The sequence below is a fragment of the Lontra canadensis genome, unplaced genomic scaffold, assembly GCF_010015895.1.
Source record: "Lontra canadensis isolate GAN:19392208 unplaced genomic scaffold, GSC_riverotter_1.0 scaffold96, whole genome shotgun sequence".
In the NCBI taxonomy this organism is placed as follows: Eukaryota; Metazoa; Chordata; class Mammalia; order Carnivora; family Mustelidae; genus Lontra; species Lontra canadensis.
In genome coordinates, this window is record NW_022631090.1 from 1,663,591 (window position 1) to 1,686,081 (window position 22,491).

Sequence of the window (22,491 nt, forward strand, 5' to 3'; positions counted from 1 at the left end):
TAAATGAAAGATAGATTAGTGGCTGCCAATGCTTAGAATCAGGGATGGGGTGCAGGAGGGAGGTGAGTGTGATTATAAAAAGCCAACATTAGGGATCTTTGTGGTGATGGAACGGTTCAGTATCTTGATTGTGATAGTAGATACACAAACTTACACATGTGATAAAAGTGTACAAACTAAATGCACACACACACACACTTGAGCACCAGTAGAACTGGAGAAATACAAATAAGATCAGTGGATCAATGTCAGTGTCCTATCTGTGATATTACAGTATAGTTTTATAAAATGTTACCATTGTGGGGGCTAGGTAAAGTGTACATGGAATATCTGTGCTGTTTCTTAGAACTGCATGTGATTCTACTGTTATCTCAATAAAATTTTCAATGAAAAATTGAAAGGACCTGAGGATTCCCAAGGAATTTTTGCTGTCACTTATTTCTATCTATATTTATTGAGTTAGAAATTAAAACTAAAAATTATTTAAACAAAAATATATAAGCACACATTCCATTAGCTGCAAAAGCAATGACGTCGCCATCATCAGTAGCTAGTGGAATACCCCACTGTACACTCATGAAAGGATGAGAGTGAAAAAGAAAAAAAACTTTTTGATATCATTATTAATATCATTTTGATCTTAAAGTTTCTCAAAATGGTCATAGGGATAAGGTGACCAACTCATCCTGGTTTTCCTGAGATTTTCCTGGTTTAAGCACTGGACATCCTAACAAAAGCAGTATGGTTTGCTGAAACCCTGTTTTAAAACTGAAAGTTCCTCCAAAGAAAACATACAAATGGCCAACAGACACACAAAAAAATGCTCAACGTCACTCATCATCAGGGAAATACAAATCAAAACCACAATGAGATACCACCTTGCACCTGTCAGAATGGCTAAAGTAACAAGTCAGGAAACAATAGATGTTGGTGAGGATGCAGAGAGAGGGGAACCCCCCTACACTTTTGATGGGAAGGCAAACTGGTGCGGCAACTCTGGAAAACAGTATGGAGGTTCCTCAGAAGGTTAAAAATAGAGCTACCCTATGACCCAGCCATTGCACTACTAGATATTTATCCAAAGGATACAAAAGTACTGATTCGAAGGGGCACATGCACCCCAATATTTATAGCAGCAATGTCCACAATAGCCAAAATATGGAAAGACTCCAAATGTCCATCAACGGATAAGTGGATAAAGAAGAGTATGTATATATATATATATATATATATATATATATATATATGGAGAGAAAGAGAGAGCGAGTGTGGGGGTTGAGGTATATATAAATAAATATATTATATATATAAATATATATATAATATTACTCACCCCCCCCAAAAAAAGGGAGAATGCAATCTTGCCATTTGCAGCAATGTAAATGGAACTAGAGAGTATTATGTTAATCCGTCAGTCAGAGAAAGAAAAATACCATATAATTTCAATCTTATGTGGAATTTAAGAAACAAAGCAGATGAACATAGAGGAAGGGAAGGAAAATAAAATACGATAAAAACAGAGAGGAAGGCAAACCATAAAAGACTCTTAATGATAGAGAAAAAAGTGAGGGTTGCTGGAGGGGAGGTGGGTGGCGGGATGGGTTGAACGGGTGATGGGTATTAAAGAGGGCACTTGCTGGGATGAGCTCTGGGTAGTACACGTAAGTGATGAGTCACTAAATTCTACTCCTGAAACCAATACTACTCAATATGTTAACTAACTTGAATTTAAATAAAAACTTGGAAGAAAAAAACCTGTTAAGTTCCACATACAAGAAATCTGTTAGTCCTGGACAAACTGGATTAGTTGTTCCCCATATTCATGGACCTGTTTTGGTCCCTGGACAATATTTTAAGAACATCTGTTTAAGACAATCCTCATACAGAAGAATTCCCAGTTTGGTGTTATTGCCTCACCATCACATAGGATCTGAGTTTCATTACATTTGTTAGAAACTCTGCTATCTCCATGCCAGTTGCTTGCTCAGCTTTCCCTTATAGTTTATTCTCCTCCTCCTCCTCACCCTGGATTCCTTCAATAAGATGTCAGTGAAAGTGCTTTGTAATGAAAAAGTGTCATCAGAATGTGAAAGTGTATAATTTTCTTTTTGATGATTATTTTTTCAGGTCAAGTTAGTATGGTGCAGGTAACCATCCCAAACAGTGTTGTGAATGTGACTGTTGGATCTGATGTCACACTTGTCTGCACCTACACCAGCACCGTGGCCTCCCGGGACAAGCTCTCCATCCTGTGGTCATTCTTTCACAAGAAGGACTTGCCACCAGCTTCCGTAAGGACTTTTTACCTCAACTATTCCCCTATGGTAGTTCGAACATAAACTGTTCGGATCAGTGTGTGAAGGAGTGGTAAGGCAATGATAACAGTGGCAGAGTCTCAGTTACAAAGAGTATGAAGATAGTTGTTTAGGGAAGACCATCATGTATGTGACACGGCCTTTGTCCTTTCTTCATATGCAGTTATGGACTGTTATCTCCTATCTGAGTAGGTCACCATCTGGAGTATTGTGTGTTCTAGAGTAGACAGGAATGGTCCTAGGTGAAATGAGCTGTAGTTCTGAAAGGGCTCCTCCTCTTTCCAAATAATCTCCCTATTATTTGCAGAAGACCCCAGTTCAAATACATGTCCTACTTGATCTGCAAATCTTTGTCAAATATAGTATCTGGGATCTGCCCACCAAGTGAGCTAGCTCATTATGCCAGATGAGTCCTGATGAAATGAGACTCCCAGATGGGTTGAGAAGGGCCAAGGTAATGATGAACCCTGGGTAATCAAGGACAACAAGAAGCTAGAGGGCAGAGGATCGGGCAAGTGGGCTGAGGTTAGGAGTAAGAGGTTGCTAGAAAGTCAAAGGAGAATGTTCAACCTGTAAGCTTGTCTAGTCTCAGGTTTTCTTCATCTGGCCTTAAGGGTAATTCCTTTTTAATTTAGCCCAAGGACTGAAATTGTGTACTCCAAGTGTCTGTGTGTGTGTGTGTGTGTGCACGTGTGTGCACGTGCGCATGCATGTGTATGTGTGAAAGAGAGAGAGACAGAGACAGAGAGAGAGAATGCATGCAAGGGTCTGCAGGAGCGTGCAACATGTCGGCAAACACATATCCCTTAAAGGAAAAAGTCTATAGCTTTTATCAGATTTCCAAAAGGATGTATGATCCAAAACAAGGAGTTCAGAGAAGAAACAAATCAGTATGGTTTGGAATAGTTGGATATAGCTGAATTGGGGTTTTGATTAGTAGAAAATGGAGGGCGTGTTGAGTTGGCTAGAGGAGGCTGAAGGACAGAGGTAGAGAAGACGGGCTAGCTTGTAGGAGCCATGCCTTGGTCAGTGTGGCTTCAACCATCTCTGGGCCCTTGGAGGTGCTAGGTCCTCTCTTTACCAGAGGTCCTGAACATTTCTGTAGCAGAAAACACCATTCAAGAGGTGATTTCATTACTGCCACCCTCTAGTCAATGTTCAACATTTTTGCTTAGCACTGGTTGCTTCAGATATGCATCTGAAGCACTCTGTGCCTCTCCTCAAAACATGGTGGAATGCTAACCCTCTTCTAGATATCTCATTAGGAATCAGCTGACATATTGCAGGTGAAAATGCTTGGGAAAAATAGAAAGACTGTACATTTTCTCCCTTGTAATCCCCTTTATGATCTTCAGTAGTAGCAGAAACAACAGTGATTGTACCTCTTTTTGTCACCCAGATGTCCTTACCCAAGACCACATATTGCAACCAACCAAGCAATCATCCTTTGCAGGTTGCTCTCTTAGACCTTGGATGGCAATAATCACATGAACTTTTTCCTTTTTAAAGTTCAGTTTCCTGAATAGTCTTTTCTTTATCTGTAGGCTTGAAGCCCCTCCCATTTTGCCAGAAGGGGCTGAAATTAGTGAGGCCTTGCCCATATATTTTGAATTATTTTTATGTGTGGTACTCAAATCCAAATGTCCTCAACTTCCTGGAAGTGAGGCCAGGCCAGTGTGAGTTCAAAAATACAAATGGTTCTTTATGCCATCTCTGACACTGGAATTTACAAGGCCATCTCTTGGTTGAACCATGTAGTTAAGAGTTGGGAGATGCGGGGCAGAGAGATCTTGCAACCAGCAATGAGTTTTTTCTAGACCTGGAGATGCACAGAAGGTGTAGGTGATTGCGCAGTGTGTGCTCAGGACATCTGTTAGAGGCATTTTGGAAAGAAACTTTATTAACAATATGTATTTATTTTTTAAAGATTTTATTTATTTGACAGAGAGAGAGAGATAGTGAGAGAGGGAATAAAGCAGGGGGAGAGAGAGAGGGAGAAGCAGACTTCCTGCTGAGCAGGGAACCCAAGGTGGGGCTCGATCCCAGGACCCTGAGATCATGACCTGAGCCAAAGCCAGACGCTTAACGACTGAGCTACCCAGGCACCCCAACGAGTATGTATTTACTGAGTAAATATTTACTTGTCATTTGCCTAAGTCTTCAAAATGTCAGGTATAGGGAAGGCAAGTAATTTAAGGTATCTAGGCTTTTGGGATGTCCAAATCAAAGGAGCTCCTCTACACTGAGTCACTGGTTCAGTGAGAACAAGGTTTTTGATCTTAAAATATTTTAGAAGTTTCCCCAATGCACGAGACCTGTTGTTATAGGAGACAGGTTGGGGAAGGGTGGTTTAGCTCTTGGCTTAGAGACAGTGAAAACCACCTCCCCAAAGTCAAGCTTTCTCTTCTTTTTCTCTTTCCATCTTGTTTCAGCTTGCTCCAGCGAAGTCCCCAATTCAACCATCCTTAGGTCTCTACCTCCAGAGAACTGGGGGCTCTCACATTTTTCCCCATACCCTACAGGCATGTGCTTCACTCTGCTTTTCCAGATGGGTAGTTTTGGAGCACCAGTGGAAAATTCCCGATGGATGTTGGCTCTATTCCTTGCTCTGCTACTTATTTGCTGACGGGATGACCTTAGACAAGTCAGTTGACCTTTCAAAGGGTCTGTTTTCCCTTCTGTGTAATGGGGCTTACCTACCTCATAGGTTTACTGTGAAGATTAAATGAGATTATGCTTGTAAAGCACTGGGAAGCCTTCCACGTAGTAGCCATTCAATGAACGTAAGCTATTACAAGTAGTAGTATCATTACTTACCAAATAGTGATTTTGAAAATCCCTATCCTATCCATACATCATGGGCGCTAGGGATCCAGCCCAACAAAGACATTTAGTACAGCTGAACAGCTGGGACAGAGCTCTTGGGGGAATCCTGGCCCAAGATTAGTTTCCTGCTTCACTGCCTGCCAGGTTCCTCTGGCTGAAGGGAGGGGTTAGCCTTTTCTGGCTGGTCCTCTACCTGAACAGAAAATTTGCTCAACAAAGAAGTTGTAGGTATCTTCAGTTGAGATGGTATTTTTCAAAATGGGATTCGGCCTCTATTTCGAATTTGTTTCTTCTTTGGGTACTTCCATGCATTCAGAATTCTGTAGAGAATGTTGTATGCTAATCTAGGGATGGCTGGTGAACATTTTGGGGATGGTAAAAAGAGACTGCTATGCTATTAGACAATTCTCTGATTTATGGGCATATGATGTTGCCAGACTGATCACTGAGTGATTCAATTCAACTCCTGGGTTGATGTGGCAGTATATCATGTAGCATTCAGCTCTCAGACCCACCCATTTCTGCTCAAACACAGCACAGCCCGTGCCTCAATACTGAGGGTATGGAGGAAAAGGCAGTCAGTCAGTGTCTAAATATGGCGCATGCAAGAGACGCTCGGGGAAGATGTAGCTGGACCTCTCAGGTAAGAACACCAATTGGTGTACTACTGGACCCCTTTATTGTTTGGAATATCTAGGGCAATGGCACCAGCCTTTAGGAGTGGGGTGGAATGGTCCAAGTTTGTTAACAGTCCAGATCAGCAAAACTGGGACAGTCTTGAGTTTGCCTTCTCACACCATGTCTAGAATTGTTTTCAGCCTCCCCCGAAGGGCTCAGGGACTTATTGCTGCCTCAAGTAGGGCAGGGCCCAGCTCTTGTCATACTCTCATATTCTCATATTCTTCTCCTATCCCCACATCCTTATGTTAAAGGAACAGTTGACTCCAAGGCATAGTGTTTCTCCATACCTAAGGGAGGGTGTTATCCCTTACTGACTCTCCCCTCCAAGGGGTTCCTTTGCTGAATGGGGACTGCAGAAATACCTCATAAGTCTTTTGACCTGGAAGACCAGGATATTTATTAACATGGTCCTCCTCCTAGAGAAGCCCTCCTCTCAGAAGACAGGGACAGCTTCAGATGATCAGTCCCTCAGCAGAGACTCTCAGCTGAAGACTCTAGGCCCCAGAACATGCAGGTTAGCACGGAAGTTTTGGGTGGTTTTGTGCCCCTCTGATCACACCAATTTTCTCCTCTTCCACTGGTAACAGGTAGAACTAAAGCGACCTCACCTGCCCATGAACAGAACAGGCATTGATCCTACTTAGCATGGGTCTCGCAGACAATATTTACTCTTCTAGAACATCTGTAGTGGATGAAACCCGTTGTCATTTTCATCTCCCCAGCATACATTTAATGTGGACAACTTCCTTTCAGAGCCCAGTGTCTTCGTATTCTCTGGCCATTCAGATTCTCCCCCACCTGGCCTGTCCTCCTCAGATAGTATTATTATCAAATGCTTTCCAAATATTGGCAGGATAGGGGTGTACCATCTCCTCACATGCATTTGAAAATGAGGGGGTTGTTGGTGTGCTTATTATAAATGGGAGTCACTGCTGGCAGTTAGTGGGTGGTGGCTAGAGATACTAGATGTCTTACAAAACATAGACTAAACACACAGGAGAAAGAACTGTCTGTCCAAAATACCAGTGTCACTCCCATTGAGAAACACTCCAAGTTCTTCCCTTCCCACCACCCCCTCCCATCAAAGCTTTTTAAAAAGATTTTATTTATTTATTTGACAGAGATAGACACAGCGAGAGAGGGAACACAAGCAGTGGGAGTGGGAGAGGGAGAAGCAGGCTTCCCGCTGAGCAGGAAGCCCGATACAGGGCTCCATCCCAGGACCCTGGGATCATGACCCGAGCCAAAGGCAGATGCTTAACGACTGAGCCACCCAGGTGCCCCCTTCCAATCAAAGTTTATCTACTCTGTATCCCTTGGCCTCAGGTGTATGTTCTTGCTAAACCTGATAAATCAATCTAATGAGGAGGGGCTAGGGAGTGGTGATGATAGTTTATCTCTTCCAAAAAAAAAATCCTTTTAAGTGTAGATTTGTGCCATACCGTCACCCAAAAGAAACAGTTCAAGTGGTGGGGGGCTCTCAGGCAAATGGCAGGCTGGAAAGGTAGTGGTTTGAAGACAGGGATGTCTTCCTTTTGGTGTTCTTCCCCTTCCACGTGCAGTCTCAGACCCCCTCCTCCCTGCTCCCCCCTCCCTGCTCACTGAGGAAAATCCAGAAAAAATTCTGGTCTTGAGACTATTGCCACTCCCCGCTCCTCCTCTCCCACGGCTAGCCCCTCTATGAGGAGTGCAGGAAATCGAGAAGCTGAAGGGAATGAATGGGTGCTTTGCTGTGGATTTCCACACCCTCCACATTCCCAAAAGGAACCCACAAAAGCAGCTCGGAAGGCTGAATATGTTTATTAATTCCACCTCAGACTCAAACAGAAAGCAGACTGAATTCTTTCAGCCCTTCTTGTTTATACTCCAGCCTCTGGTTAGAGAACAGTGTCACAAACCTGAGGGGGGAAAAGACCTTTTTGGACAAATCTGGCTCCCAGCTGCATGGCCTCATGTGAATAGGAACTTGGCACTGTGGGAGGGGAAAGGCTCTTGTTGCAGCTGGCAAACATCGAAGGCATCAGGTGGCAGGCCCACTGGGCACGGGCAGTGTCATGCCAATGAATAGTAGCAATTGGCTAGAAGAGAGTTGGAAGGGCCCTAATGGAAAAATTTCCTAGGAATCATCTTTCCCCTCCAAAGGCAGGACTAGAAGTGCAATTTTCATATATTTGGGGGAGAATCAGAAGGTCTGGTTTCCAGGTCTGATTATAAATTATGTGGCTTTGGACAAATCACTTCCTCTATTGGGGCCTCGGTGTCCTTTTCAGTTATCGAAGAGGATGAATCGGAGGTGGCAAACTGGTGGCCTCTGGGCCCGATTTGACCAGTGGATTCATGTTGGCTGACCAGCCCAGTACTTTGTTTCCACAGTTTGGAAGCCTTGTTTGTATTGGCTTTGCCGTTCACCATGGTCCCCACTGTCCTCTGTGATCCTCCCACCACCCACCAGCCCCTCAAGCTATTTCCCATATTTCTAATATCCATCTGGCTCCTGAAGGGTCATCAACCTTAGAAGCCATGAATGAAGTGATCTCAAAGGGGGTCTTATAACTGATGTGTCATTACGACTGAACATATCAGCCTCTAACATCATGGGGGAGCAGAAGGGGCCTGGGGGTGGGGGACAGTAGGGCAGCCACAAAGGACAAGTGGGCAACAAATTAACAAGTACCACTTAAGGGAAACACTTGGATGGATTTTTCTTTAAGCAGATTCGCCACCCACCCCACCCACCCACCCCCCGCTCAAAAGGATGTGTGGCCCATCGAACATCCATGGCTTTTCCTGCACCTCATTTGCTTTGATCTCTAAATTGACAATATACTTTCTTTGTAAAGGTACAAGCCCCACGGGATCATGGGCTGAGTCCTGGCCATTGTTCCACTTTGATTTTTCAAAGAGTTATTCTTTTGTGGAAAATGGCAGCATGTTTCAGTACTTCCTGTGTGATGAGATAAGCAGTTTCAGGAAAACATTTCTTTCTTTTTTCTTCACAAGGACAGTGTGACAGCTTGGACTTCCCCTAACAGAAAGTCCCTCCATCTGTGAGTCTGGCCACCGGTTAGCCGTGGGGACTTTCCTTCTCAGGCCAAGGCCCTCCCCTTTAAGGTGTCCATTGTTACCCCTCCTTAGCTCCATTCTTATCCCTGACACCCTTCAGTATTATTTGTGAGAGGGTGAGATATAGGGGGGGATGGTATTAGGAGCAAGGGTAGAAGGGATGGGGAGGGTCCTTTTTAGAGGGAAGTTACAAGTCCAGGGCCTCATAACTTATCTGCTCATTTCACCTGGATTCATGACCAAAGGTGAGACTTTCACAGTGGCTTCTTTGCATGTTCTAGTCCTGGCCTAAAACACATGCTCTCTTGGCTCTCTGCTCTGGGCGGAAACAAGGTCTTTTCTCCCAGACCCTCTGACATTCACTATAGGCCGTAGGCAGGACTGATGTTGTATCTCATTGTGATGTCACCAAGACTCAGCATAAAACAGGCTGACTTACCCCCAGTCTTCCTGAAAGCAGGGGAAGCGGCCAGATGTCCAAATGTAAGCCTAAAAAAAGGCTTCCAGGATGGCCTGCAGGCTGTGTTCCAGGTATGAGTCCACAGAACCTCAGATTGTCGATTAGCAAGTAAATAAGCCCAACACTGGCTAGTGAAATGGAAACCTGAGAGCTTGGGTGTCAACTCAGATGAAGGCAATAGACCTCTGATGAGCTGAATCTCCTCCTGGACCCTTTGAATACCTTCAGTTAAAGTTGGCTTTCCAGTTTATAAGTCCCAACAGGACCCCTTTGGGGCAAACACTGGTGATTTCAGTAGGTGTGAATGGACAAATTGAATTATAAATGACTCATTTGAGGCAGGAATGAAAGCTAGTTGATGTTAGACAACTGGAGGAGAGAGACAAATATTTTTCTCCTTAAATATGGTCTTTGAATTTTCCCTCAGAATCAACCTCTCTGATTTAGTTTAAAACTATATTGGCTTTCTATTTGAAGGGGGAATATATCTGAATTTTTCTTGACCATCTCTTTTGATTTGCTGATTGTCTTTTCTCTCTCATTATCCAATTAAGGTGAAGATCACCGGACAAGGAGTTAGAAGAACCAGGTTCTAGACCTTTCCTCACTGTTAACTCTGTGTGTGTGTGTGTTTTACCTCTCTGAGCTTCAGTTTCCTCTAGAAAGTGAGGAGAGTGAATTAAATGAATAAGGCCCTCTTAGTAGATTTTATGAAAACAATTAGTTCCACTGACCGAGGGTGATACCTTTTTATTAAATAATAAGCCATCACTTGAATGACACACATTATATGAAACTGACAAAGTGTTTGGGATGTGTGTGTCTGATGAAGAAACCTCAGGGATCACCTAGTCCAGTGATTTCCAAGCTTCAGTCCTTTATGTCTTATCTTTATGATTTTTGTCATAATTGTGCATACCAGCAGTATTATTTAATGTCACTTTCTATAGTGATTTGGTTTCTTAAAATTTTTAAAATATCTACCTTAGTGTCACCCTAAGCTATAATACCCATGAAGTCACAGATGTGATATGCGAGATATGTGTCTTTCTAATAAGTTTTCATTTATGTGCCACCTAAAATCAGCTTATGTGCTTATACCTGGGGAATACATCTCATAATTTGGAGGGCATTCCTTGGACTCCTTGTTCAGATGTGGAAATGAAAGGCTGGAGAGATTAAATCATGTTGTTTCTCATCATAAAGCATGTTGCCATGGAGGCATGAGCAGAGGCTACCTTCCCTATGTCACAGTCAGACACAGAGCTGGGGCTAAACCCTAGGTCAACTGACTCCTAGACCAGGCCTCTTTCCACCCCACTGTGCAGCTTCCAGGGTTGCCATTATGATCTAACTATTCATGATCTTTACCAGAGATGGAACTAGAACCCAGATCTTCCTTGAGTGTGGTAAATCATTGTAGTAATAAATGAAGCCTGTGAGTTTGGATGAGGCATTTAATATTTCTGGATTTGAGGGCCCTTATCCGTCTAAATGAAATAATAATTCCAGTTCTGCCTCCTGCCACATGGGGAGAAAGGGAGGAGCTGCCATTGACGAAGCACTTCCTAGGTCACTGTGAGGGCATGGGACCAGATGATTTCCTGGGGGCCCCTCTGCTCTGAAATGGTACTCTTCTAACAAACAGGATAAACCTGAGTTTGCTTATCCAGAGGAGTAGGTGTGTATGAAAGTTGTATGAATATTCTAACTCTTAGGGAAACGTGAGAGTCCTCTAGTCCCACTGAGTAAAGTAAAATCAAATAATAAGGAAAAAATTACAAAGTGGGGGGAAAATGATGGTTTTTGCTTTCCCATCAGGCATTTGCGTTCTATTCAGTGAGTTTCCTCCAGGTAGGCTCCTCAGGTGAGCACCTTGATCTAGCCTAAGCTTAGCAGCTGAAACCTGTCAGCTCCAGCTGTTGATCATCTGTAAGACTGGCACACATCCCTGCTGCGATGACATCACAGAAGGGCTGTGCACACACCTGAGGAGGCAGTTGTGCACAGCTCTGAGAAAACTACAAGCGGCCCGTTGAGTTGAGACCGCCGTTTGCCATGGGATCTGCACTGTGTGAGAGAGGGTGGGTGGGAATGTTGCCTCTTGCCAGCAAAGGTCAAGGTCAGATGGGGGGTGCTTCCGGATAGCTTATCTTAGCTCTAGACACTCTGCAGTTCTCACTTCTGCCATTTTTCTGTCCTAGATTTACTATTCTGAAGGTGGACAAGCCGTAGCCATCGGGCAATTTAAAGATCGACTTGTAGGGTCCAACGATCCAGATAACGCCTCTATCACCATTTCACATATGCAGCCAGCAGATAGTGGTGTCTACGTCTGCGATGTTAACAACCCTCCTGACTTCACTGGAAATAATCAAGGCATCCTCCAAGTCAATGTGTTAGGTATGGGTAATTTTTTCTGGGTTTTTTTTTTTTCCCTCTTCTTGGAACAACTTAGGACCTTTCGTGAGCCAGGTAAGTAAGCAATGGTGCTAGCTAAGTCCCAGGGATAAATATCCTCCCTGCTCCTTTTCTTGTTGGAGAAATAGAGACACACCACCAACCCAACCCTTAGAGTAAAACCAAGAAATCACTCACAAAACATATTGAAATAATTGCCAAATGACAGATAGCAGAAGATGACCCGACCTCCAGGGATCTGGGTCTCTGAAGGGTGGAATGAAGACAGATGGGAAGACACACTTGTTCCCACTAAATGATCACTAGCAACTCCTTTGGAGGGAACTTCGGATTAGAGCTAGTCCTGGGGGAGCTAACTGTCCATTTATGAACTCTCCTAGGCCATCCCGCTATTCCCACCATGAAATCATTCTTTTGAGTAAAGGCAGGAGGGTCCCTTTTAAAAATGTTAGCATTATCTGGAAAAAGGCCACAGGTTAAGCCAGAATTGAGAATTTATTTATACACAGATATTCATGATGTGACATTTGGCAAGTCCTATCTGCTTCTCAAATGCACTTGGAGGGATTCATTTTTACAGCATTTACTGAGTGCTTCCTGTTTTGTGCCAGGAGCCATGAAGTTTAAAATGCTGGAGGCATGGGGTTTCAGCTCGTGGAGAGTTCACAGTTTTTGATGATGTCTAGCACTCCTTCCGATCTCAGAGAGGACAGTGGGTGTTTTGCTCCTGTCTGGGGGCCTAGCAAGGTCTTGTCTGCAGGGCTGCAGATGTACTGAAGGGAGAAAGAAAAGGGCTGTCAACCCTCAATGATTAACCTGTTGAGCTAAGGGCTCTCCCATTTCTAAGTAATCCCAAATGGTGCCGATCTAGTCATTGTTCCTTTCAAGCTGTGTATATATATCACAGGAAAGGAGGAACTAGATCAAACCAGCGACTTGATAACTGACTGGCTTGGAAAAGCAGCAGTTGGTTAAAGGTGCACACCTCGGAGAACCATCCAGAGTTGTCTGAGCTTGCCTCCCAGGTGATGCCCCAGATGAGGTGTGCTACTGCATCTGCCCACCTGGAAAGGAGGGAAAGGTCATCAGGAGCTGAGTTTTAAGAGTGGGGTAGCTCAATCGTGCCTTTATTTTGCTGAGCCCCATGCTAGGCATTGGGGTACAGGGGGAAGACAAGAGAATTACACACAAGCCTTTTCCTGGGAGAGTTGATATTCTGGTTTGGAAGACTGGTCATTTACCTGGGAACTAAACAGTGCAGCACAGATGCTAGGAGTACAAAGCCTTAGGTTCTAGTTCATACTTGGCTACTCAGTGGCCTTGGGCACATCAGTCCACATTTCTCTGGCCATTTTGAAATAGAGCTGTAATTCCTGCCCTGTCTTCACAGGTTTATTATGAGTCAAATGATAGATTAGAGATTCCACATTCGAAGCATTTAGGGATTCGTCCTCTCATGGTTTCCTGTTGCGCCCTAGCTCTGGGTTGTCCTTCTGACCAGAAACAACCTAAGGAAGCCAAGCCTCTTTATCTCTGAGCTTGCAAAAAGCTCTGAGATAAAGTTAGACAGGAAGGTTAATATCCCTTTTTTAAAAAAGATTTTATTTATTTATTTGACAGAGAGAGACACCATGAGAGAGGGAACACAAGCTGGGGGAGTGGGAGAGGGTGAAGCCGGCTTCCTGTGGAACAGGGACTCCATGCAGGACCTGAGCTGAAGGCAGACACTTAACAACTGAGCCACCCAGTCACCCCAGGAAGGTTAATATTCTTAAATTTAAAGCTCAGAGAATCATTAGTCAAAGAAGTTAAGAGTCATTTTCTCTTTGAGTTGTTTTCCCATGAGTCTTTGGGTCAGTTGTTCCCGCAATGATTGTGTCATGACTTTTCCTTAAGGATCCAGCATTCAGGCAAGGTAAAAGGTAGAAGAGTCTGTGGATTATCTTGTTTGGGAACTCTCAAGAATTCGATTTTTATTGATTGGGGTAAGAACCAAGGTCTTGTACAAATACATGCTTTCTGGAAATTTTGAGACGGATAATTTTCTCTAAAAATTGCAGAGGTTGTTTACCTTTCTGAAGTTCCATGGTCTTTGAGTGCCTGTCCTGCTTGTCCTGAATGAGGGGTGGGGCATGGATGGGACAGGGGGGTCAGGGAGCCAGCTGTGGGGAGAGGTGTTGATACTTCCTTTGCAACCACGCTTCCCAGCAATGCATTTCCCAGAGACATTCCCTGACGCAGTGATGGGCGTAGGTCCCATGCATTCACTCCTCCATGCATAAATTCATTTCAGCAACTCCTGAACACATGTCTCATTACTGTGCTATGCAGTGGAGATGGAAAGATGTAAAAGATAGGGCTTCAGCCCTCTAAAAGTTTTGAGAAGAGGGGGCAGGGCATGACTTAGGTAAAGGAAACAACAATGAGCAGAGGCCCAGGTGGCTTGGATGACCATTCATTTGAGTGGCTTCCATTAGGTATGATAGCCTCTGAAAATGTGTCTCTGAAAAAAAAATATCCAGGTTGACGTTTGAGTAATTATTTTATATGCATTTGGAATGACCATCATATTCCTTCTGTGATTTGGCACCTAAAAAGAAAATGATGAATTTAGGGAAGGCTTGGGGATGCAATGAAGCATTTTCATTGATTTTCTAAGGTGAGCCTCTCCCTCCCACCCTCATTTTGCTGAAAGCAATAATGCTAAATGATAGATCAATGGCTTTGCCAGTAAAACATCCAAATTCTACCGGGGACGTTAGCTGGATGAAATGTCAATTCAATCCTGATTCAGTAGTTTTAGAAAATATATAGGTTTGGAATATGGCTCAAAGTGATTCACTAAGTGTTTTGTTAATAAAAAATAAAGGGAGGAAATTATGTTCAGAAAAAAAAAAAGCCTATCTGTCATTGATTCTGGGCTCCAGAAACACCCTCATTTAATTTTCTGTTCAAAATTGTGTAAAGGCCATTGAGTCATCATGGTTTTAAACAGGCATTCTCTAAATCTAGTGACGGTTGCAATGGACTTCCGGTTAAACAGGCTAGCTTCAGGGAAGCAAATCGAATGAGATGTTCTCATCTGAGAAAATCAACGGTAAGGAAAAAAGAATAAAGACCTAAATAGAAAAATACTGATTTTTAAAAGATTTTATTTATTTGTCAGACAGAGAGAGAGCAGCAAGCAGCGGGGAGGGGCCGAAGAAGGAGAAGGAAAAGCAGGCCCCCCCGCAGAGCAGGGAGCCCAATGTGGGGCTTGATCCCAGGACCCAAGGATCATGACCTGAGCCGAAGCAGATGCTTAACCGACTGAGCCACCCAGGTGCCCCCAAAAATACTTATTTAAGTTTAAAACCACCTGTTTAAAAGATAGGGATGGAGAAGCATTCCAAAGACTTCCAGCCATCTCTGTCTTCTTGCTCCTGGGTCCAGCCGGTTAGAGTCTGAGACTGGAAGATGGACTTCAGTAGAAAACTATAAAATGTGGCGATAGAAATTAGTTCTGCCTGTGGCCAACAGCAGTTCCATATGCAAGGTGCTGTAGACGTCATTTTGTTTATCGAAATTTGGTATGTTTGGACTAGCCTGAGATCAGGCAGTCTCTTGTTCACGCTTACACGGAGGAGTCCGCTGAGGTTTGGTTAGCTGAGGTTACTTGTCTAAACACAGCTAGAGTGGCGCTGCAGACGGTGGTCTATGTGGATTTAACTGCTCCCTCTGGTAAGAGCTGTAGGGCTGCAGAGTCCAGAACATTTAAAGCATAGCTAGCCTGTGTCTTCGGCTGGTTTTGTACCTAAGTTACGATAAGCAAAGGTGAGTTGCTAAGTACGGACATTCAGATTATTACCTATATGGAACACAAGGCTTAGAACAAGGTAGGAGCAGTAAGACAAATGAGGAAATTCAGATCCTCAGTTGCCCACAGGACCCCTCCACGGAGATGTTTCATAAACAGCTGAGACTCAGTGTGTCCCCCGATGATGGTATCATCACCCCTTCTTCCTCCTCTCTCCATCCCAGAAAACCTGCCCCTCCTGTGTTTATCTCGGGATGGCACATACCCAGCTGTCCGAATCAGAAATCTGGGAGCCATCACTGCCTATGCCCTCTTCCTCATGCCTCATTTGTTTGGCCACCAAGTCCCACCGATTTTACCTCCTTGAGAGCTCTTGACTCTGCCTCCTCCTCTCCCTTGGTTCTGACACCCCCAGCACGCGAGCAAACCATCTAACGCATTAAAAATGACCACCATTCTTTCCCTACTTAAATTCCTTCCGTGGTTGCCCTGCTTGCCACGTAAAATATATGAAATACAAAGCCTTCCACACTGTAGCCTCTGCTGCTCTCTGGCCTCATCTCCCACTACTCCCCCCATCCCACTTCAGACCTTACAGGGGCTTTTCCAGTGCCTAGTCCAGTGCCAGGCACACAGAAGGGATGAAAGATGAATAAAGATTTCAGCTTTGTGTAGCTCACCCTGTCCAAAATGGGCTTCCCCAACCAATGAGGGATACAGGCCAATTCAGAACGTCCACTAATTTCGAGAACTAAATGCCCAACCGTGACTCCTAAAGGAAAGGAAAAATATAGCATTGATAAAGGTTGTTAAAAAAAATAATAACTTAATTTCGAAGTAGCTAAGGGTTCTATTTTCCTTTAAAACTGGGCTTCAAAAGTGTAAACTGTGTCCTTAGTCATTTAGTGTTTGCTTACATTTGGCTGTCTTGATAAAGGCATATTTTAAGACACAATGCGGAAATTCACAGTCATGAATCTGGGTAGGGAGGCAGACGGAAGAGATGCTGCTAAAATTGTAATGGCCTGCCGCCTGGCAGGTCCTTGCACCTGAAGTGTTCTACTCCCACCTGGTGGTACAATTGGAAAACGGTTGCATGAAGTTTGTAAAGCTTTCAAAACTGAGCGCCCAGTGCGGTAGTCTACAAAATGACAGTTGGAAGTGGCCTCCATTTGTGACAGGTTGCAACTCTCCCTGCAGCATTTTTACTCTGTGTCATTACCTTACAGTCAGACCTTCGAAGCCCTTTTGTAGCATCCAAGGAGTACCAGAAACTGGCCATCCAATATCTCTTTCTTGCCTCTCTGTGCTCGGGACACCGTCCCCTGTATATTACTGGTATAAACTCGAAGGTGGAGACATCATCCCAGTGAAAGAAAACTTCAGTAAGTTCAGCCCTCCGTGGCCCCTGGCAAGGCCTGGTGTGTGTGGTTGGCTGACGGCATGTATGTGTGGCTGGTTGCTCAGTCTTTAGAACTCAGTCTTCTGGAAAGGAGAAGGAAAAAGCAGATCTCCTAGCAAGATGACTGTGGTCTGGTCTTATTCCCCAAACCCTAGTGGTCAAGACTGTGTTTGGCTCACTCAGAGGTGGTGGGTATGGAGGGAAGAGGCATGGTCCCAGGTGGGCTACCTTTGGAAGAGTCCCGAGGGGTCTAGCGGGACCCTGGACAGCTCAAGGAAGGGGCGGAGGCAATGTGAGGAAGTGGGTGGGCAAGGAGTGATTTGTCTACCATGACATGATCTGTACCCTCCATAAGAGATTTCAAAAGTCTATTTCCTGTTTTTGACAGACCCAGCCACTGGGACTTTGGTTATTGGAAATCTGACCAGTTTTGAACAAGGTTATTACCAGTGCACGGCTAGCAACAACCTTGGCAACAGTTCCTGCGAAATTGATCTAACTTCTTCCCGTGAGTTGATCATCCAACTTTAATGCACTTTCTCCTTAAGTCAAGCATCCTGGGCCTGCCAACTAAGTGAATTAATTAGGATCCCTGCTTAGTCCTTCCTGCCTCTCAGGTGATTTTGGTGGTTTATTTATAGGTTGACAGGCTGAATTATTACTATCCTAATATCTAAAGTTTGCATGATACTTAATATGTGCCATACACCGCCCTAAAGCATTTACAAAAAGTTTGTTTTACCCTCACAAAATTTCTAAAAAGTAGGTATTACTAACGAATAAATAAAACAGCAGCCCCACTGATAGTACCAGGCTGGATTTTCTTTGTGATGCTATTGGTGAATCCAGGGGAAACCAGCAATCTGTGTTGGACATGGAGCTCACAAACTTTCTGGTTCTTCAGTAATTCACTAAGATCTGCCTCTAATAATAGTAGTAAAAATAACACCTGTACATACAGTCCCAGTAGCTGATATTTGTGGAGCACAAATTATGTGCCAGGCACATAATGGCTAGGTGTTGTGAGCCTTATCTCACTCAATCCTCTAACCACCTTATGGAGGCACAATATATTGTTAGCCTCATTTTACTGAAAAGGAAATTGAAACTCAAGGAGGTAAGTGACTTGCCCAAGGTCATCTAGTTAGTGAATGGCAGAGCGAGGATGCCTTTATTTTTTTTTCTAAAGATTTTATTTGTCAGTGAGAGGGAGGGAAGAAAGCACAAGCAGGGGAAGCAGCAGGCAGAGGGAGAAGCAGGCTCACTGCTGATCAGGGAGCCTGAGTGGGGCTCAATCCCAGGCCCCTGGGATCATGACCTGAGCCAAAGGTAGTTGCTTAACTGACGGAGACACCCAGGCATCCAGCCAGAATGCTTTAAATCACAACCTTCCAGTTCAAAGGTGCTCAGTTTACTAAGCTTAGACTTGAGGGCATGGAGTTGTCAAATTGGGCCAGTCAGAGGCAAGCTCTTACAAGGGATACCTTGCCACATCTTTTTTTGTTTTTTTGGTTTTTTTTTTTAAAGATTTTATTTACTGGAGAGAGCGAGCATGAGTGGGGGAGGGGAGGGGGCATAGGGAGGTAGAGAAGCAGGCTCCCTGTTCAGCAGGAGGGGAGGCCCCATCCCGGAATCACGATCTGGGCTGAAGGCAGACACACTCAACCAACTGAGCCACTCAGGTGCCCCTTACCACACCTTTGAATGATCACTTAATAACACTTAGGATCATGTCATCTATTCATTATTCCTAACTCATGTTGAATCTGTGACTAATACATACCGTATCCACGTGGCCAGTTCCCTTGGACCATCGCTCTCCTATGAAGCTAAGCTTTCTTCCTTTCACTTGTCTGGAAATCAAACATTTTCCAATTCCAGGTTGCTTCTTCATTCACCTAATTTCTATTCAAAGGTGAAGATAGGTCTTTCGGGTCTTCATCTGCAGTCTCATTCTCCCTCTAGTCCCTGGATCATTTCTGTTATAGATCTCCATTATCTTCCCCAGTCCCATTTTGCCTTTCCAGAAGTAGTCGTAATGCACCTGTAGACACTCAGGAGTTGTACTTGAGCCTTGTTTCTGCTCGAATACTCTTTTTAAATGATGTTGGCATTTGGTTGCCTGCTTGCTTGCCTGCCTACCTGCCTTCCTCCCTCCCTTCCCGCCTGCCTCCTCCTCTCCCTCCTTCAAACCTTAATTGGATATCTACTAAATGCCAGGAACTATCATAGGTGGTACAGATACAGAGATTAATAAGATCTATGTCTTACACTCAAGGAACGCACAGTTTAGCTAGAGGGACGAACAGTAAAATGTGTTAAATGCTAGACTAGCAATCTGTACAGGGCCTCTAGGACCCTAAAGAAGAAACAATTAATTATGCTTATAAAGCCAGAGCCAGCTGTATTGACAAAGTGCTATTTGAGCTGGCTCTTGAAAGAACTTGCAAAACCCATTTATCTATAAAATAGGGATGAAGGTGAAAGGCAGCTGACAGATGATGGCACTACAGCAGCAGGCTTAGGAGGGCAACCAGTCCCTGCTGGGGGAGGAGGATGGAGGGTTCCAGGAGAGATGTCTCCAAGGGAAAAAAATCTTAAGAAACCAAAAGATTATCGGATGTGTTTAAATCGACTGAAATGAGTCATAACAGTTTTAGTGGAAATTTGGGGGATTAGTAGTAATACATAAAAAAAATCCCCAAATGAGACAATTATTAACCTCAAACAATTTAAATGTACAGGAATCATACATAATGAGGGGGGCGCCTAGGTGGCTCAGTCAGTTAAGAGTCTGACTCTTGATCTCAGTTCAGGTCTCAATCTCAGGGACGTGAGTTCAAGCCCCAAGCTGGGCTCCATGTGGAGACTATTTAAACATTTTTTCTTTTTTTTTTTTTAAGATTTTATTTATTTGAAGGAGAGAGAGACAGCCAGAGAGGGAACACAGACGGGGAGGTGGGAGAGGGAGAAGCAGGCTTCCTGGCAAGCAGGATCGATGCAGGGCTCGATCTCAAGACCCTGGATCATGACCTGAGCTGAAGGCAGACACTTAACAACTGAGCCACCCAGGCACCCCTAAAAAATTTCTTAAAAACCAAGAATCATAGGATGTATTATGTTCTGCAGCTGTGAAACAATATTTACATAGTCATAATCCTATAAACTTTGATGTCACTACAATCTGTGCTCTGGCTATATCTGGAGAATGTGTGAGTGGAGTGGAGTGAGAAGACAATCTCCACTGTTCTAGGGTAGGAAGTCATAAAAAAAAAAAAGACAAAAATCGGAAGGTTAAAACAAGCACAATAGAAACACGGGGGCAAATATCGGATGATGAAAGAAAAAGAATTAAGAGTGGTTGCCTCTAGTGAATGGGACACAGAGATGGGGAGGAGCAGGGATGGGGACTGTTGCTTCCTTGCCTGAAGTCTAGTAGAACCGCATGACTTTCCAAATCGTGCACGACAGATTCCTTTAATCATCAAAAGTTGAAAAAATGACCAGGCAACTCAACTAGCCTCTCATCTCAAAATACAAGACGTCCAGCCTTATTTGAAGGGAGGTGGATGGGGATGGGCCCACTGGAACTCAGGCAAGGTCTCCCAGGGACATTGGAAGGTCTGGTGCTCACATCTGGATGGTTGCACTTTCGTTGAGTTTTTTTCCATAGACTGACCGGATAGACCAGATGCCTGTATATGGAAATGGGCATACCTCTTCCAGTGGCCAGAACACATGAGGTTCCTTGGTGAGCACAGCATCTGTGGGAGAGGTTTTTTAGGGACCTACTTACCCTATGCTCCGGATAAACCTGGTGAAGTGTCCCTGCCTGTAACAGGGGTCCTTTCTCCAGTTACCAGATTGTAGCTCCATGGTGTCTCTTCCACAGATCAAGCAGATGGCCATTGAAGACTCACTTCCCTCAGCCCTATTTTGAAAGTGAGCTCTGTGCCCCCTCCCCCAGGTTGGCACATGTGTCTATGTGTATCTGTGTGAATGGGTGAGCTCCACAGTGGAGCCAGGGTGAACAGAGTTCTGGGGGTTTCCAGCCTCTACGAGTCATGCTCCCCACCACATGAAGGCTCTGGATAGTCCACATGGGCCACAAATGCACACGTGGGAGGCAGACAGCGTGTTCCACTTTACCAACCAGGCGCTTGTTTCTTCCAGATCCGGAAGTTGGAATCATCATTGGGGCGCTGGTGGGTACCCTGTTGGGTGCTGCCATCATCACCTCTGTTGTGTGCTTTGCAAGGAGCAAGGCCAAGGCCAAGGCAAAGGGGAAGGAAAGGAAGAGAAATTCAAAAACCAGCACAGAACTTGAGTAAGATCTTACTTTGTTGCCTTTACTTGAACGTTAACATTTGTCGGGCGTCGCACTATCAGCCAGCACTTCCTCGGCGCCCCCTTTAGACCGACATACCGGGGTGCCTTTCTGCTCCCCTTCACTGCTTCTATAGAAGAAGGGTGGCAGCAGCTACCAGTTCCTGACAACTGTGTGCCAGACTCTGCTCTAAGCTCTCTATCAACTCATTTAACCACCTCTGGGATCCTAGTTTTTCTCTCTTGGACTCTCATTCTCTTGTTGAGACCTAACCTCTCTGGCTGGGAGAGAAGACAAGCGTGCAGTGTGACAGTGAGTCAGAATCTCAGACATCACAGAGGCCCTGAGCAGACTGGAACCTGTGGCCACTGAAGCTAGAGCCTAGGGCTCCACGTGAAATGATGAACCCTAACTCGTTCTTCCCTGGGCCTTCTTCCTGCAGACCAATGACAAAGATAAACCAAAGTGCAGAGCTCGAGGCAATGGCAGGGGAACATGCTCTCCAACTCGAAGCGACTCTGCCACCTTCTGGCCACGAGAATGACCCTGCTACCACCCTGGGTCCGGATCATGAGCCGACCCCGGAGCCGGAGCTGGAGCCTGAGTCTGTCCGGGAGCCAGCCCCACAGCCTGGCCCAGAGCAAGAGCCTGTCCCAGAGCCAGAGCCTGTCTCAGAGTCGGAGCCTTTCCTGGAGCCGGAGCCTGTCCCGGTGCCTGAGCTGGATACAGAGCTGGAGCCTGAGCCAGAGACAGAGCCAGAGCTGGAGCCGGAGCCAGAGTCTGATCCCAAGCCCGGGATTGTAACGGAGCCCTTGTGCGACAGGGAAAAGGGAGTGAATAAGCGATAGGCTAGTAGCCAAGTACAGTGTTCATCAGTAGGGAACCCATTACTGGCATTTGGAGTTGCCCTAACCAGTCTCCTGCCACGTCCCTCTCTTCTGACCTGCCCTCTTCTAACAAGGTGCTCTTGCCTTTGATCCAAAATAAATAGGTCAAGATAAATGCAAGGGTTCCTCTGTTACTTACACTCTAACATGTAAGCGTAACTAATGTCAAAGCAAGTGACTTTCTAATTCGGTTGAAGGCATTTTGCAGCAATATCTACATTGTACTTTGGAAAATCTCATTTCTCTATTTTCAGCTACTCTGTTACATTCCACATGCACACATGACAAGGTGGCATTAACTGGATTCAATGCT

The 22,491-nt window shown here is 44.7% G+C and overlaps 1 protein-coding gene across 3 annotated transcripts in view; it reads left to right on the top strand.

Annotated features, from left to right (window-relative positions):
• Window positions 1-22,491, top strand: part of VSIG1 (V-set and immunoglobulin domain containing 1) — a 104,285-nt gene extending 81,794 nt beyond the window's left edge. For 2 of the 3 annotated variants that reach the window (XM_032837149.1, XM_032837148.1), the window contains exons 2-8: window positions 2,128-2,291; window positions 5,677-5,784; window positions 11,550-11,748; window positions 16,792-16,947; window positions 17,353-17,472; window positions 21,138-21,291; window positions 21,734-22,491. In XM_032837149.1, coding sequence (XP_032693040.1) covers window positions 2,139-2,291; window positions 5,677-5,784; window positions 11,550-11,748; window positions 16,792-16,947; window positions 17,353-17,472; window positions 21,138-21,291; window positions 21,734-22,139 — 1,296 coding nt within the window. In that variant the 5' untranslated portion in view covers window positions 2,128-2,138 and the 3' untranslated portion in view covers window positions 22,140-22,491. The remainder of the gene's footprint in view (window positions 1-2,127; window positions 2,292-5,676; window positions 5,785-11,549; window positions 11,749-16,791; window positions 16,948-17,352; window positions 17,473-21,137; window positions 21,292-21,733) is intronic. The other variant, XM_032837150.1, reaches the window with a different exon arrangement.